This window comes from Colobus angolensis, unplaced genomic scaffold, assembly GCF_000951035.1.
Source record: "Colobus angolensis palliatus isolate OR3802 unplaced genomic scaffold, Cang.pa_1.0 Scaffold306, whole genome shotgun sequence".
Taxonomy (NCBI): Eukaryota; Metazoa; Chordata; class Mammalia; order Primates; family Cercopithecidae; genus Colobus; species Colobus angolensis.
Window position 1 is genome coordinate 649,294 of NW_012116333.1, and position 18,226 is coordinate 667,519.

General features: G+C 42.1%; 1 protein-coding gene and 1 pseudogene across 2 annotated transcripts in view; one reads left to right on the top strand and one right to left on the bottom strand.

Annotated features, from left to right (window-relative positions):
• The window catches only part of LOC105517729 (WASH complex subunit FAM21B-like), a 39,105-nt gene extending 21,854 nt beyond the window's left edge, over positions 1-17,251 (top strand). Inside the window, exons 9-18 of the mRNA XM_011950390.1 lie at positions 1,441-1,593; positions 3,102-3,284; positions 8,838-8,966; positions 9,095-9,175; positions 9,778-9,900; positions 10,881-10,943; positions 11,301-11,513; positions 13,139-13,759; positions 14,607-14,784; positions 16,546-17,251. Coding sequence (XP_011805780.1) covers positions 1,441-1,593; positions 3,102-3,284; positions 8,838-8,966; positions 9,095-9,175; positions 9,778-9,900; positions 10,881-10,943; positions 11,301-11,513; positions 13,139-13,759; positions 14,607-14,784; positions 16,546-16,685 — 1,884 coding nt within the window. The 3' untranslated portion in view covers positions 16,686-17,251. The remainder of the gene's footprint in view (positions 1-1,440; positions 1,594-3,101; positions 3,285-8,837; positions 8,967-9,094; positions 9,176-9,777; positions 9,901-10,880; positions 10,944-11,300; positions 11,514-13,138; positions 13,760-14,606; positions 14,785-16,545) is intronic.
• The window catches only part of LOC105517731, a 731,019-nt pseudogene that overhangs the window by 614,177 nt on the left and 98,616 nt on the right, over positions 1-18,226 (bottom strand). The gene's annotated exons all lie outside the window — the stretch shown is intronic.

Here is an 18,226-nt window from a genome sequence, read left to right on the forward strand (position 1 = left end):
GTACCACGCCCGGCTAATTTTTTGTATTTCTTTAGTAGAGACGGGGTTTCACCATGTTAGCCAAGATGGCCTCGATCTCCTGACCTCGTGATCTGCCCACCTCGGCCTCCCAAAGTGCTTGGATTACAGGCGTGAGCCACTGTGCCTGGCCTGCATTGAATTTTTATGTAGTTTTCAGTGAGTCCAGGATGTTCCACAAAAGCGTTTTCCTTTAATCACTTCACTGTTGCCTTATCTCTTCTGAAATTCTTCATGAGCTTCCAGTGTTCTTTTATGTCAAGTTCAATGGTTTTGCACTTTACTTATCTCTTCCTAACTAAAAATTCCCTTGCTCTCTTCTTTCTTCATTCATCACATTTTAAAATCATGGTTAGCAATGTCCTTCCTTAGTTTCCCAAATCTGCCTTCCTAACTTGATTTAGGCATTGCCTCAAAGCACACTTCCTCGTGTCATATGGTATGATTTGTATCTGTACTATGCTATAATAGAGCTTTAGTTTTTTCTCAAGAACTTGTTGATAAGTCACTTGCCCCAAAGATGCCATGAATTCCAGGTAAGTCACAAACCTCAGTTTCCTAGTCCCCAAATCCCTGCCTCTCTGATAAGGAAGAGATGAGAAATGGGCTAAAGTGCTTGCAGGCTTGTATTGAACACTGAGTTGGTATAAAACGCTGGGACAGGCCATGGAATTATAGTGTACAGTCCTTTCAGATGAACGGACAAACAGATGTGTGCTAGCTGTTGTATAATTAGGAAGAAAGTCAAGGAAGAGTCACGTAGAGAGATAAATATTATGCTTATTCAACAAAGCAACTGACACTTAAGAGAACAGAGACCATGGGTGACATCTGAGTGGGGGCCTTGCTGGAAGGATGAGGAGGATTTGCTTCTACAGACATCGAGGGCAGCATGACATGGGAGTTTGAAAGTTTGCAGTGACTTTAAGGAACAGTAAAGAATGAGGAGATGCACGTGAGTAGAGGGATAGAATGGGGTGTCTGCTGAGTGTCATTTGCTTCATGCAAGGAGTGCAGGTTTGGGTTGGGAGAGGGCATGATCCAGCAGGTGTCTTGTTTTAGCAAGACAACTCTGGGTGATGTCTTCTAGTTGAAATATAAGAGGAGTGAGGCAGAGAGAGAGAGACTCATAATCGTCTGGTAGCAGAGGTAAGGATCTGAGTGAGGGAGGCATGGGGGTTGACAGACACGAGTAGACAGATACAGGTGATGCGATGGTGTGAAGTGCCCTATCCCCAAGTCCCAGGTGATGATGTTTGTTGCTTCTCCCTTTTGGTGCCATCTTCCCTATCCTGTCCTCTCTTCCTTCATCACATTTAGCTGAAGCCCTAAGAGGATGGTTTGGGCTTGTTCTGTATATGGCCATGCTGGTCAGACACACTTTTTTATTGTTGTGGATGTCATGTACTCTTCTCTTGGTAGAAAAAAGAGACTGTCTCTGAGGCACCACCTTTGCTGTTCAGCGACGAAGAAGAGAAGGAGGCACCACTTGGAGTAAAGCCTATGGATAAGAAGGTTGAGAGTGCCAAGGAGTCGTCAGAATTTGGGAGAACTGATGTGGCTGAGTCAGAAAAGGTGGACTTTTTTCTCTTGTATACTTGAATGCATTTGTCTCTCGTATGTTGTTTTAAACACACAAAACCCCTTAAGTTTTTTGACCACAGAAAACAAATGGCCCATTTGTAGACAGATTTGAAAACACAGACAAGCGGTCTCTCCCCACAGTGCAGGAAGTCTCTGCAGGGCCTTTCCTCCCGGCCGTTCTCCAAGATACGTGCGCACTGCAGTGTGCCTGCTCATGTCTCTATGGTTACTGTCATGTCATGGCATCTTTGCTTTCTGACTTGTTCTCTTCTGTGCAGTGTTCCTGTTACCCTTGGTCCTCCTTTGGTCCCCAGCTGTACTTGAATTTAAATGTCAGTTTTAAGGAGATCTTAGTTTAGCATCCTTTTACTTTTAGATGATATTGGCAAGGAATTATAGAGTAGAGTGAAATGTCTACTCTTTCTAAAACACTAGCTTTCATGTCCTGGACTGTCTGCCGTCTCTTGCAGGAGGCCCGTGGGTAGTGCTGTTGACCACACCTGGGCATTCAGCCTTGTGGTTGCCTTCAGCCTCTATGTGCCTTTTTTCTTTCTCTTAACTGTTCTTATACACTGTGTCCAGCTGCTTAGGTCTAAAATCTCCCAGGGCCTGTGTGAAGAGCGTTGCATTTGTATTTACTGCTGAGGCTCCTTGGAGCTACAGTGATACAAGCATTTCATTTGTACCTGTATTCCTGTGTGACATTCTCTTCCCAGTGGCTGTGTGTGGACTCCTGTCCTCTTCCAGTCCCAGTCCACACTTGACTCTGACTGGTTGCTATACTGCCCTCTCCCTCACTGAGTGTAAGCCCCTTGCGGACTAGGCCCGGTTTGTTCTGCTCACCATTGTATCTGTAGTACTTGGCATATTACCTTGCACACAGTAGGCACTATATTATAAATTATGTATTTATTTAAAGAAGCGTTTTTTTTAATAGTTTGAGTACTCTGAAATCAGGATATACCTCATAATCAATGGTATCTTACTTGAAATGTGCTACTTGTTGAATGAATAAATGCTACATTTTAGAATTATTTGAGAGATTCTTCTTCAATTGTCTGTACAGTGTAAGCCTTCTACAATTTGAGGGTCGGATTTTCCCGATTAGATTTCCCCTTGGGGCTTATGTATTAGTTAAATGCTGTGAATTCATGGTCCACTCCCAATGATTCGCACTTGTGTTGTCTTTGTCACTTAGAAGTTCTTCCTAGTTCATGATCAACCAGTGTGCATCAGGATCATATCTGTCCTATCACTGGGTAGGAGAGAGGGACCCATGGTCTTAAACTGCTTGGGAAAATTATCTTTGGCTATGGATGATTGTACGAGACCATCTCTTGGAGCAGCCAATCAAGAGTTGGGAGCAGATGTGATTCACTGTGCCCTGAGTCATACAAATGTGGCAGTTAGTGAATTAATGAGGAGCTTGGCACGCTCCATGATAGGATTTATATTTCCAGGTGTTACTTATTTTTCCCCCCTATTATTTTCCTTTTCAGGAAGGACTTTTGACTAGATCTGCTCAGGAAGTAGTCAAGCATTCTGATTTATTTTCTTCATCATCCCCATTGGACAAAGGAACCAAGGCTAGAACCAAAACTGTTCTTAGCTTGTTTGATGAGGAAGAGGATAAAATGGAAGATCAAAACACTATCCAGGCTCCACAGAAAGAAGTAGGAAAGGTAAGCAAAAAGCAATAGCAGTTCACGTCTCTAGATGAGATAAAAGACTCTCATCTCATGGTTGTCGTTCTGTCATTTGAGTTTCTGAAGGAATCTTAACCTTCAGTGTAGCGTGTTAATGATTCTCTGCAGTAATTTAGATATTTGGGAATCTTAATCAGGAACTCTTACCTCAGGTAGCAGTGTTAGGATAGGGGATTAGAATTTCACCCACCTCTTCTGGGATTTACAGACCTTGTTCCTTCTAGCAAAGCTTTGCCTCTTGGCCAGTTGTGGGATGTAAGCAACAGGAAAGGGAAGTTAGGCTGGAGCTGAACAGTTAAGTATTTCTAACATTCAGTTTAAGAAAAAGTGTTGTAGATGAACCTTTCATACTGATTTAGGTGTCAGCAAACTTTTTCTATAAAGGACCATATAATGACTATTTTAGCTTTTGCAGGCTATTTAGGCTCTTTCGTAACTGCCTAGCTCTGCCATTGGCAGCATGAAAACAGCCCTAGGAAGCATGAAGATGAGTGGGCATGCCTGTGTTCCAATAAGTTTTATTAATAAAAATAGGTGATGGTCAGCTGGGCATGGTGGCTCATATCTGTAATCCTAGCACTTTAGGAGGCTGAGGCGGGCGGATGACAAGGTCAAGAGATCGAGACCATCCTGGCCAACATAATGAAACCCTGTTTCTGCTAAAAACACAGAAAATAGTTTGGCATGGTGACACGTGCCTGTAATCCCAGCTACTCGGGAGGCTGAGGCAGGAGAATTGCTTGAACCAGGAAGTTGGAGGTTGTAGTGAGCCAAGATCGCGCCACTGCACTCCAGCCTAGTGACATAATGAGACTCCATCTCAAAAAAAAAAAAAAAAAAACAGGTGGTGGTCATTCTGTAAGGTTAAGTATGACTGTTGATATTAAAACTAGACAGAGACATCACCAGAAAGCTATGGATATCCTTTATGAATGTAGAGGCCAAAATCTTCAACAAAAAATACTACTAAACCCAGTTTAGCAAAATATAAAAAGGATTGCACATTATGAGAAGTGAGATTTATTCCTGGAATGCAAGGTTGGTTGAACATCTCAAATCAATTGATATAATACACTGTATCAATAAAATACAGAATTAAAAGGCACATGATCATCTCAACAGATGCAGAAAAAGCATTTAATAAAATCCAGACCTTTTCATGATAAAGCACTCAATTAGTTAGGCATAGGAGGGAGCTTAATGGACTTGATAAAGGACATCTACGAAGTCCCACAGCTGACATCATACTTAATGGTGAAAGACTGCTTGTGTTTCAACCCTAAGATCATGAACAACACAGTGATGTCCACCCTTGGTAATTCTAATCAACCTTGTACTGGGGACTCTAAGCAGGGCATGTAGGTGAGAAAATGAAATAAAAGGCATTCAGATTGGAAAGGAAAAAGTGAAGTGAGCAAACTATTTGCAGATGGCATGATCTTTTATATAGAAAGTCTTAAGGAATCTACAAAAACATCCATTGGAAATAATTATATTCATTAAGATTGAAGGATGTAGTAAGATCAATATGTGAAAATCAGTTGTTCTGTAAACTAGTAATGAACAGTTACTAGCTTATGAAAGTTACTACTAGTGACTTTCTTTTTTTTTATGACAGAGTTTCACTCTTGTCCCCCAGGCTGGATTGCAATGGCACAATCTCGGCTCACTGCAACCTTTGCCTCCTGGGTTCAAGCGATTCTCCTGCCTCAGCCTCCCGAGTAGCTGGGGTTATAGGCACCCACCACCATGTCCAGCTAATTTTTGTATTTTTAGTAGAGATGAGGTTTCACCATGTTGGCCAGGCCGATCTCGAACTCCTGACCTCAGGTGATCCACCTACCTCAGCCTCCGGAAGTGCTGGGATTACAGGCATGAGCCACCACACCCAGCTTACTAGTAGTAACTTTCATGAGCAATTACTAGCTTACGAATGAAATTAAGAAATCAGTTTCTTTTATAGTAATACCAAGAAGGGTAAAATACTTAGGAGTAGATTTAACAAAAGAAGTACAAGACTTGTAAACTAAAATCTACAAAACATTGAAAGAAATTAAAAACCTAAAATAGATGGAAAGATATCTCATGTTTATGGACCAGAAACCTTAATATTGGTAACGTGGCAATACTTCCTTCCCAGATTGATTTATTGTAATCTCTATCAAAATTCCAGCTAGCTTTTTGCAGAAATGGACAAGCTGATCCTAGAATTTTTACAGAAGTGTAAGAGACCAAGAATAGCCAACAGTCTTGGGAGAACAAAGTTAGAAGACTCACACTTCCTGATTTTGAAACTTACTTTAAGACAGGGTGGTATTGGCATAAGGTTAAAATGTGTAGATCCGTGAAGTAGAATTGAGAGTCTAAAAATAAACCCTCACATTTACAGTCAGTTGCTTAAGGTACCAAGATATTTCAGTGGGGAGAGAATAGTCTTCAGCAGATGTGCCAGAATGCTGATTATCTACATGCAAAGGAATGAAGTTGGACCCATTAATAAATAAACTCAGATCCAATGTAAGATCCAAATGTAAGAACTAAAACTGTACAACTCCGAGAATCTAGAGAGTATGTGAATAAATTATCATGACCTTGGATTAGGCGAAGCCTTCTTAGATAAGACACCAAAAGCACAAGTGACAAAAATAGCTACCTTGGACTTTATTTAAATGAAAAACATTGTGCTTCAAAGGGCACCATCCGGAAAGTCAAACGACCACCCACAAAATGGGAGAAAAGATTTGCAAATCGTGTATTTGATAAAGGACTTAGATCCAGAATATGTAAAAGACGTATAAGTCAATATTAAAAAGACAAATAGGCCGGGCGTGGTGGCTCAAGCCTATAATCCCAGCACTTTGGGAGGCCGAGACGGGTGGATCACAAGGTCAGGAGATCGAGACCATCCTGGCTAACACGGTGAAACCCTGTCTCTACTAAAAAATACAAAAAAAAAAAACTAGAAAAAAAAGCCAGGAGAGGTGGCGGGCGCCTATAGTCCCAGCTACACGGGAGGCTGAGGCAGGAGAATGGCGTAAACCTGGGAGGCGGGGCTTGCAGTGAGCTGAGATCCAGCCACTGCACTCCAGCCTGGGCGAAAGAGCGAGACTCCGTCTCAAAAAAAAAATAAAAATAAAAATAAAAAGACAAATAGCCCAGATGAAAGAAGGGATAGGGCAGAAGGGATAGGCCAGGCATTGTGGCTCATGTCTGTAATCCCAGCACTTTGGGAGACCAGGGCGGGAGGATGGCTTTAGGCTGGGAGTTCAAGACCAGCCTGGGCAACATAGCAAGATCCTGTCTCTACAAAAAATTTTAAAAATTAGCCAGGCCTGTTTGTGTGCTCCTATACTTCTATCCCCTTGGGAAGTTGAGGCAGAAGAGTCCTTGGAGCCCAGGAATTCAAGGCTGCAGTGGGCTGTGATCACACCACTGTACTCTAGCCTGAAAAAAAATAGATAGGACAGACACCTGAATAGAGATTTTACTAAAGAAGATAGACAAATGGCCAAAAAGCATATGGAAGGATGCTCAGTGTCAGGGAAGCCAAAACCACAATGACATACCACTTCATACCCGAGAAGAGGACCGTAATAAACAAAAAAGGGAAGTAACGAGTGTTGGTAAGAATGTGGAGAAACGGAAATTCTCCTTACTACTGCAAATGTGGAACAGTACAACCCCTTTGGAAAACAGTTTGCTGTTCTTCAAATTCTTTTAACATAGAGCTACCACACAATCCAGGAATTTTATTCCTGGGTACATACCCAAGAGAAATAAAAACATATGTTCACACAAAACTTGAATGTGATTGTTCCCAGCAGTGTTATTCATAATAGCCTTAAGATGGAAACAGTGGCTAAACATAATATAGTATATCCATACAATGGAATATTATTTGGTAATAAAAAAGGCAAAGTACTGATACATGCTGCCACATGGATGAACCTTGAAAACTTTCTAAATAAAATAAACCAGTCATGAAGGACCACATATTATGTGATTCCATTTATATGAAATGTCCAGAATAGGCATGTCGATGGAGACAGAAAGTAGATTAGTAGGTGCTGGGGGCTGGGAGTGGCAGTGAGCAGGAATGGATAATTACTGCTAATCGTTTGGGGTTTCTTTTGGAGGTGATGAGAATGTTCTAAACTTAGATTGTGGTAGTGGTTACACAAATCTGAATATACCAAAAAATCATTACATCGTATACTGTAGATGGGTAGATTTTATGTTAGATGAATTTAATCTCATTGGTGATGTTATGCAAACGAGGTTGGCAGGTCATAGATTGCCAATCCTTTTTATAGATCTAACCGAAGAAATAGTCTATGTTTATTTCTACAAAAAATGTTTTATGAATTTTTTTGTTATTCTAATACTATAAGCCTATTTGTAAATGAGAGCTGCACACAGTGAATATGATTAATTCGATATATATTCTCCCAGTCTCTTACTGTGTATGGTTTTGTAATGTTTGTCCATGGTTGTGAAACGTTTAACCTTACTTGCTGTGTTAAACTCATTTTTATATATGACAATAATAATTATTGCTAATGTGATTTATTTTGTTAGAAGTAAGTTTTTGGTTAGTTGGGTTTTTTTGGTTTGTTTTTTTGAGATGGAGTCCTACTGTGTTGCTCAGGCTGTAGTGCAATGGCGTGATCTTGGCTCACTGCAGCCTCCGCCTCCCAGGTTCAAGGATTCTCCTGTCTCAGCCTCCCGAGTAGCTGGGACTACAGGCACGCACCACCATGCCTGGCTAATCTTTGTATTTTTAGTAGAGGTGGGGTTTCACCACATTGGCCAGGCTGGTCTCGAACTCCTGGTCTCTGGTAATCTGCCCACCTCGGCCTCCCAAAGTGCTGGGATTACAGGCATGAGCTGCCACACCTGGCCTTTTTGTTAAGTTTTAATCTGTGGCTGTGATACTAAAGAAATAGGGATAAAGAATGTCAAGTCTAGAGCATTATATTATCAAACCAATAATGTTGATGGTAACTTTTAAATGTTAGATATGTAGTAAACAAAAAGGAACTCACTTGGAGTCTGAAAGTAGGGCAGAAGAGATGGATGGGCATGGGAAGGCTTGCGGTTGCACCTGTACCAGGTCTTTGGTCTGCAGTGCTTACAGGTGAGGGATACATACTTGACCACTCTGTGTAGTTTGTGCGTGAGTCAGCTGCTGTCTCTTCTTCCCTTTGGGAATGAGATGGAGAGAATTCATTCAGTTGTGTTTCTTATCGTCAAAATGTTTCTCTTTATGGAACTAACGGATTGCTTTGTGTATGTATATATAATTTTGTATTTATAAATATATTTTCTGCTATTTTTGGAAGCGCCATAGTATTCCATTTTGTTAATGTTTCATGCCCCTACTGAGTGGCTTTTAGGCTGTGGCCAGCCTTTTGCTAATATAATACAGCTGCAGAGGACATCTTTGTTGTGTCCATCTTTACATGTGTAACTTCCTTGAGATAAGTTCTTACAGCTCTAATCACACGTGACCTTCCTTCCTATTCCCAGGGCCGCGATCCTGATACCCGCCCCAAGAGCACAGGTGTCTTCCAGGATGAAGAACTCCTTTTCAGCCACAAGCTCCAAAAGGACAATGACCCAGATGTTGACCTTTTCGCTGGCACCAAAAAACCCAAGGTCAGTTCCAAATGGTTCCCCACATTATGGCTTTGTTATTGTATTGGGTACCGTCTCAGCAGCTCACCTAGTTCTCTTTGTAAATTGTTTTGCTTTTGGATATTGAACTTGAGTCTTGTTTATTCTAGCTGTTAGAGCCAAGTGTTGGGAGCCTATTCGGGGATGATGAAGATGATGATCTTTTCAGCTCTGCCAAGTCCCAGCCTTTGGTACCAGCCTTTTGTTCTCAATACCAGGTTGTATGGGAAAAATTGCAGGAAAGGAAACTAACGTCCAGTTAGGTGATTAAGGAAAATCCTAGGATAGTCGTGGTGCTTCCTACTAAATGAATGGCAAATAACATGTGGAGGGGGACATGTGTGGAGGATGCAATGCTCAGTTTCTGTTGTTCCCCGTCTTAGGTTCCCTATACTAACATTAAAACATTAACAATCCAGGCTCTCTGACTGTACTATACATCTGTGTGATGTTTAAATGGTTGATTGAAAGACCATTGCATACACTGGGGTGACTAAATATTCATGCCTTTCAGGTGCAAAGCTTTTAGTCTGAGTTTTAGCCTTCCTATGTAATTTTCTCCCCCAGCCCCAATAGGTTTTTGTAAGTACTCTGTTTTCTTTTTATCATAGAACTCCTGTGACAGCCGCAGTCTTCAGAATGCTGTTTCTGAAATGCTACGTTTGAGTTGGTTCAGCACTCATTTGAGAAAGTATTTTTAAGACTCAGAAGCCAGGATTGTGTTTTGCATTATGATTTTTCCTTACATTTTCTAAGATATTTGATGGATTTTGGTATTTTTTTTCTTTTGAAGGTACAAGAGAAAAAGAGAGTAGTGAAAAAAGACCACTCTGTTGACTCTTTCAAAAACCAGAAACATCCTGAATCCATTCAAGGTAGTAAAGAAAAAGGCCTATGGAAGCCGGAAACACCTCAGGTTAGAAATGCTCTTTAAGGATTTTCAACTCTTGTTTGCATCCCAGTACAGAGAAATTCCATCATGCAGACCCACAGTTATTCAGACTTGTCTGCATTAAGGAGGAAATAGCAACCAGGGTTACCGCTTTGTCTTCACTACACTCCCCACGAGTCATCTCCCCTCTCCTCGCTCCACACTTCAGAGTGTCATGAATCTATATTTTAATAGTTAGTGTTTTTTGATGCCATGCCAGATTTGACTCTAAAGTAAGAGTTCAGGTAGGATGAAGAATCTTCTTCCCACTAAAGCATTTATTTCCCCCTCTGGATTTCCTTGGAATGGAATCAAAATAGAAATAAATATGAATTACATCTGATTTCTTGGCTGCTCTCAGTGTTGCCTCTTCCGAGGTCATTGCTGTTGGGCCCTACTCTGCAGCAGTCTTCTCAGAATGCTGTGGAGCTCCTCCTGGGAACAGACCAGGATTGGAGAGCAAGTGCCAGTTCCATGTGCAGGTGTCCCAGGTGTCTCAGTGAAGCCTTAGTGTCCTGAGCTGTAAACCTGAGGCTCTTGGACCAGCACATCACCATTGACCCTTCCTGGGGCTCAGCTCTTTTGCTTTTAGAACCAGTGCATTAGGCTATGGGTGAATTTCTGTGTGCTCCTTGAAATTTCTATTTGATAACCAACATGGTAATTTTGCCTGCTGGTCAGTTTTAGGTGCTCTGATAAGCTGTGATTCTTGGGAATCTTACTCATCTTGTGTTCCTTGACTCCATATCTGATCTGAAAGTTTTCCACTTATGTGACAGAGCAGGAGGCATACATGAAGTAGTGCTAGTGAAATGACAGACCCCAGGAGAGATTTGAATGCCTTTCCCATTAAAGAGCTACAGAAAGTGACAGTTCATCTCCATCACAGATTTATTTACAGGCATAAGAAACACTTGTCTTTCTGTTTCCCCAATGGATTTTTAACTGGATGTAATTTCACACAGGAATCATCAGGTCTCGCTCCATTTAAAACCAAAGAACCATCCACTCGGATCGGGAAAATACAAGTAATTAAAACACTGGAATCTTCATTGCCTGCCCTGTGGCATCTATAAACTTTTTTGGGTTTCCTACTTTTGTCAGCTGCTGCCAAGCATCTTCTCATCTCTTCCCCCACCTCCTCTCCCCTGCACCTAGTTGTCTCTTGTGTACTGCGTCTTTAACATCTATTCTTTGAGCCCAGTGGTGGGCATAGGTGTAAGACCCTCTGTTTTAATTCTGAGACTAGATGAGGCGATTTTCCTACGTTTCTATTCTCCTCTCGTATTATACATTATGTGCACCGAGTCTCGTCATGTGTCAGAGTAAAGATAATAGACTGCTGTGTTGAAGAACAAATACAGAGTTTCATTTTTCTTCTTTAGGCAAATTTAGCGATCAACCCAGCGGCCTTGCTGCCCACAGCGGCTCCCCAGATCTCTGAAGTAAAGCCTGTTTTGCCAGAATTGGCTTTTCCTTCATCTGAACACAGAAGGAGCCACGGTCTGGAAAGTGTGCCTGTTCTTCCCAGGAGTGGGGAGGCCGGTGTGAGTTTTGATCTTCCAGCTCAGGCAGACACCTTACACAGTGCAAACAAGGTGATGAAACCATCTTTGCTTCCTTGCTCTCTTCTTTTAACCAGAATATGAGTCTGCTTCTTTCTAGTTTATCAATTGCATACACAGCAGTCTTTGACTCTCCTTTTGAATGGGGTGCCTCATCCTTCCTTCAGCCGCTCCCTCCATTCTCCCCACCCCCTCTCATCCTGCACCTGCTTTTCCATGGCCTGTATTTGATACATTTGCATTCTGCTCAGTAGCCACAGTAGTGTCTCACCACTTTGGCTGGTGTCTGACACCTGCAGGTTTCCAGCACTGCCACCTGGGGGTCTTCTAACCACAGAGCAGATCATGCCCTTCCTGCTGGCGCTTCCTCACTGCTCCGAGGAGAGCATTCAGGCTCCTAGGTTTGGTATGAAACCCCTTTACAATCGGTGCCAGCCCATGTGTGTAGCTTCCTCACCAGTCACTGCACACTTTCCAGCCTGACTCCAGGCATACCAGGTGCCACTCCCTGAACACACGTGGTCTGTTCTGCTGCTTCCCAAGGCTTCTGCTGCCTCCTCACCAGGAATGCTCCTCTCCATCCACAGCTGCGCTTCCACATCGCCACTTCCGTCACTGTGCCCTGCACTCCCCGCACAAGTTCCCACAGCAGCGACACTGTTTCATGGGCTCTCCTCAATGAACTGTGAACCCTTTGAAGTTTTCCTTTCATTTTAGTTGGGTTTCTTGTTTCTCTCCAGTCTCCCTTCTCTGGAAAGCCTTAATTGATCTCCAAGTAAGCGACAGGACACGGAATGACCTAACCCTGGCAAATAGATTTATTTCAAATGTTTCCAAACCTGTTTCATTGTGCAAAACAAAACAGCCTTCCTTTTATGACAGTTTTCATTGGCTTTTTTTTTATTAGGTTTAAATTGGCAACTAAAATTGTGACATTCCCCTGAAGTTGGCAACACAATCATACTTTGCCCAAAGTAGATTGTAGCTTCTCAAAATTCTACTTGATTGTATATTTTGGAAAATATCATAAACACTGCATCATTGCTACTAAGTGATTTGTGTTTTGAGATTATATTAAAAGTTCTGATTTCTAAACTGTATTTCTTATGTGGAATACTTAACATTTGAATTTAATGTTTATTGACTTGAAGAAAACAGCACCTTAGATTACCTGTCTTTATTGTCTTGTATTTCTCCCTGCTCCTGGAGCCAGAATTTAGACTAGCCCCCTAACAAAGGTTAGTACCAGAATTCCCCGATTCTTTCTTGTTTTGAAAGATACCCACGTTTCTATTGAAGGCAGAGTAGGGGCCAAGGGAGGGGTTGTGAGACACAGAGAACCAACATGCCTACTTTCCAGGTTTCCAGCAACAGATGAAGCTTTTTGTATGAAACTGAACTGAAACTGCCCTGAAAATATTAAAAAATGGAAAACTCTAAAGGATTAAGAATGACTTAGTCTTGGAGTACTAGGAGCTATTATTAAACACCTTCCTTGGAAATCATTAAGAAATAACCTCTTCTGTGTTCTTCGATAATATCTTCATTGAAGTAAACCAGATAACCTTACAGTATTTTGAGTCACTGATTCTTTGCCATGGTAGCTTTGAACACTTTATTTTATCATTAGATCAATGTGTGTTTTTTTGCCATTGCAGAGCCGTGTCAAGATGAGAGGGAAGCGTAGACCGCAGACCCGTGCAGCTAGGCGGCTGGCTGCCCAGGAGTCCAGCGAGGCTGAGGACATGGGTGTCCCCAGAGGACCCATTGCACAGTGGGCTGATGGTGCCATTTCCGCAAATGGTCATCGGCCACAACTCAGAGCAGCCAGCGGAGAAAACAGCACCGAGGAGGCCCTGGCAGCTGCCGCTGCACCTTGGGAAGGTGTTCCTGTGCCTGGAGTGGACAGAAGCCCCTTTGCAAAGTCTCTGGGTCATTCCAGAGGGGAGACTGACCTTTTTGATTCTGGGGACATCTTTTCCACGGGCACTGGATCTCAGTCCATGGAGAGAACAAAACCCAAGGCAAAGATAGCTGAGAATTCTGCCAACCCGCCAGTGGGTAGTAAAGCAAAAAGCCCCATGTTTCCTGCTCTAGGCGAGGCCAGCAGTGATGATGATCTCTTTCAGTCTGCAAAACCAAAACCAGCAAAGAAAACAAATCCCTTTCCTCTCCTGGAAGATGAGGATGACCTCTTTACAGATCAGAAAGTCAAGAAAAAGGAGACAAAATCCAGTAGTCAGCAGGATATCATATCAACAACACAAGATATTTTTGAGGTAATAGGACTTAAAACGTTTTTGTGTCTAAGTTAAGGAGGGTATCTGATTGGCTTATTTGAGCCATAGATTATGTTTAGCTTGTTGCATGCATACCCCATAGCCATCTGCTTAGTAATTATAGTTAAGCTCTTTTATTAATAAGTCTAACATTGTTTCAGAAGTGGTTTTTTGTTTTGTTTCATGTAGAATGTATTTCTTGGCTGGCCACAACCGTTGATGCAGGTCTTGGTTTCTCTAGTTTTTACAGTTTTTTAATTTTTATAGAATATTATAATCAGCTTCCTGGGCATGCCACTCGGTGACATGCATATAGCTCCACCGGTCCAGCTTGAGAGTTTAACCTGTGGTTCTGGGGACATTGGCCCTGGCTGGAGCTGACAGTTTAGTGCAGGCAATAAGACTTTTAGTGGCATTTGCTCAGCAGATGTTTATTGAGCACCTGGGGCCTGCAGGTATGAGGTGAACTCAGAGAAGTGCTAGGCTCCTCAGAGCTCTCTGGGAAGATAATCAAATACAAACAGGGCAATGGAAAATTAAGATGTTTTCAAATAGTACTAAGTGTCATGAAGAAAATAACCTGGGGCAGAGTGGTTGGTAGGGGTAGGAGGTGCTCCTTTAGGCAGGACTGGTAGAGAAGGTGTCACTGCAATGCCGGCGTTTCAGCCGGGGTGAGATGGGTGGGCCAAGCTGTGCAGAGATCTGGGTTAGTGCATCCCAGGCAGAGGGGGCAGTCTCAAGACTGTTCCACAACACCCTGGCCATTTGCATTTCCATAGCTTGTTGACATGTTTGAGTTTAAAAAGAAAAATTGATTTAACATTGTATGTATTTTTGGCTTAACAAGGATGATATATTTGCTACGGAAGCAATTAAACCCTCTCAGAAAACCAGAGAGAAGGAGAAAACATTGGAATCCAATTTATTTGATGACAACATTGATATCTTTGCTGACTTAACTGTAAAACCAAAAGAAAAGTCCAAAAAGAAAGTGGAAACCAAGTCTATATTTGATGATGACATGGGTAAGTTTAGTTTTCTACGTCTGACCTAGAGAATCCTTAACTTTCCGTCACTTGGTATTTTTCCTGCCACCTTTTCTTGGCCCTTTTCTGGAAAATGCACCCCAGCAGGTTCACTTCAGTGTAATCCTGAGTTAGGCTGAAGATAGGTAAGAGATGGACTAATTATTTTAGTGAAGTAACTCTTTCCTATGTTAGTCATCAAAGAATTTGAAGGCACCCAGAGTTGGACGTTTAAGTATAATTTAACTTTGATCTCAGTGCACCTCACCAGTCGTCTGTGGCACACCCTGATGTTATGAAAGGAGGTTTGATCAGAAATGACCTCACGTGCTAAAGTAGGCTGAGGGGACTGCCTTGGGTGTGATGTGGTTGGTTGAGTCAGAGCTCCAGATGGAGAGGGAGTGTCCATGGTTCTGTGCGAGAAGAGAGCAAGACTAGACCTAGGGGTAGGCTCTACCTCAGGCGTTGCATCTCACTGAGGTCTTTGGTGTTTGGGAACAAGATCGTCTTCTTTATGTGGCACAACTTCTGCTTTGTTGGTAGACAAGGCAATTGTGCGAGAACCCTAAATATTGGACTTTTGATCGGTCCTGCGTTGGTAGAGAGCACGTGGGCTGAGGCCACATACACATTTCCTACACCCCAATCAATCTAGACCTTGAGGCTAACTGGGAGACAGCTGGTGCTGGAGAGTCACACTGGCTCTGTGCCTCGAGCAAGCACATGGAGGGCAGAAGATAACTCATTCATTATTTTAAATATAGAAAAGTCATACATGCTTATTGTAATAGATTCATGCAATTCAGAAAATGTATGAAGTGAATAACCCCTGGAGGTAATAATAACAGTTTGGTGTGTATCTGTTCAGACACAGTGATATTAATATATGGTTTGTGTACACATCAATATATAACCACCTTTTAAAAAAGAATATTTATAAATATATATAAGAATATATTTTTAAAAGTAAGAATATATTTCTGAAAAGTAAGAATGTGTTTCTGCTCTTTTAGCCACTTAATGTCTTTTCATGTCAGTACATAGAGATCTCCTTCCTTGTTTTCAGTGGTGTGCACAATTTCTTTGTATTTAGCCATTAGCCTGTTGACTGAGATCCTGATTGTTTCTGTTTTCTTTATTACAAATAATGCTGTGGTCTTTACCATTTGTGTACACCTAACTTTATGTATACATGCTAAAATCATGGTTGGATAAAACCCTAGCAGTAACATCACTGGGTACATACCATAATTAGGTAAGACAAGCTTTTGAGTCAGTGAAACATTAAACAAATGCAGTGACAGAGGCTTACGGTCTTACATCGAGATGCCTCAAATCAGTGCATTTATTCTGAAAGAAAACAGGTGGGTCCTATGTTGGATTTCCCTTTGCATATTTTTATTGCTCTTTTAAAACCCGGTGTGAAAAGAATGTCTAAATAAGTCCATTGTCCCCGATGGTAGGGGCGTGGTCTGGTTTGGAGATCAAGTTACCCTTCCCTTTTGTCTGTCCTGCACATGCACATACAAACACTTTTGTTGCTGAAGAAATTGTGCTCCAAGAGAAACCTGTGTGTGATCATAAAACTTAATGAGTAACAAACACAGGACCAGAATCTAAGAGGCTTGAGTTCTAGATTAGTGTTTTGGGGTACTCCATACTGTTACCACAGCTGGGTCTTTGGTGGTTTGCTTGCATGTGTTTTAAAAGTACCTTTCCCCACCCCTCTTCAGCAACTGTTTTTGTTTTTTCTTTCTAAAGATGACATCTTCTCCTCTGGTATCCAGGCTAAGACAACCAAACCAAAAAGTCGATCTGCACAGGCCGCACCTGAACCAAGATCGGAACATGAGGTGTCCAACATCTTTGATGATCCCCTGAATGCCTTTGGAGGCCAGTAGAGCATACAGGGTATCCACATGTTATCCTGCAGCTACATTGTTGAGTTAGTGTTGATGATGTATATGCTTATGGTCTTAACTGGGTTACAAAAAGCAAATACTAGAACAGCTAGCTCATCTTTTACCCAATGTACTTAGTATTTTTCTGCACTGGTTTAATCATGCTTAATACTACAAAACAAAAATAAGTATTTCACAGTGGTTGGTTTTGTTTTTAAACCATAGTTTGATTTAGTTAGCCTTGCTGGGGCCATAATATGCTTCAGAAGGATGTGTAAAAGAAGCAATCTCTTTGTGGCTTTCATGGGTAGTCAGGGAATCTCAGAGATAGCAAATGCCACATGACCAGGAGTCTTTGTTATATGGATGGGAACCCTAACTTAGGGCCTGGGCAGGTGAAAGAGAAAGAAAGTGAGAGATTATACTTCATGAGTCTTAGCAATATGGGAGCGGGTTTTCACTGAATTCTGAAGGTGCCTCTGCATGTCCTCCAAGGCAGGGTTTGGCAAACTGTGGCCCCCCACTGTCATATTTTGTTAATAAAATTTTATTGGAACACAACCACATTCATTTATTTATTTACTGTCTATTGCTGCTCTCACCCCACCTCCAATGTAAGAGTTGAGTAATTGTAACAGAGACTGGATGGCTCACAGAGCCTCAGATGTTTTCTATCTGTCCCTTTATGTAAACAGTTTGCTGACCGCTGCTCTAAGGCATCCTTTTCCATCCTTGTCTTATGGAAGCAGCAAAATGAACCTAGATAATAGCAGGGGGAAGTGCTGAGGATGGAAATGTCAGCCTTTAGAGCAGCACTGCCCCATAGAACTCTGCAGGAATGAAAATGTTCTTTATCTGCATCAACAAAGGCAGTAGCCACCAGCCACCTGGATGGCTGACCCCATTCTAGTCTGTGTTTTTTGGTGCTCTGTCTTCTTGCTGCTGAGTATGCAGCCTGTCGCCACGGCACAATCTTGTAGGCCACCCAGGTTGGTCTCAGTGATCCTGGAGCTACTAACTTCTTCCTTGGACACTATAAGATCGGAAGGGGAATTACTCATACCCAGAGTCAAAGATTTTCTACAGCTCCCACAGGTCAACCATTTGACCAAGTCTGCTATGAGTGACGTGATGACAGATGAGGGCACTTGCTAGTTACCCACTCCTTTCCCCTATTCATTTTATGAATCTTGCTTCTGTCCTTAGGTTGAGATCTCCGAGTCACTGTTGTCAGGCAGACTGCTGTCCTCCAGATTCAGGCCCGTGGGTGTGGGGAGCCTTGGTTGGTCTTGGAGGAGCAAGGGCTGCACAGGTGAACTCGGTGGCCTCAAGTGTGTAGGTACCTGCATGGTGCGAGGAGATGCTGGCTCTGAATGAAATATTTCCTAATCCTGCTTGCAGATCAACTGCCGACTAACGTTTAGGCTACAGACATATTAGATGGTTGATGTGATTCTGTAGCTCGCCTTTAGAACTTTAGGGATGTTTTCACATATCAGTAAATTAAGATCTGTGTCAACATTTTTTTTTTTTTTTTGGGA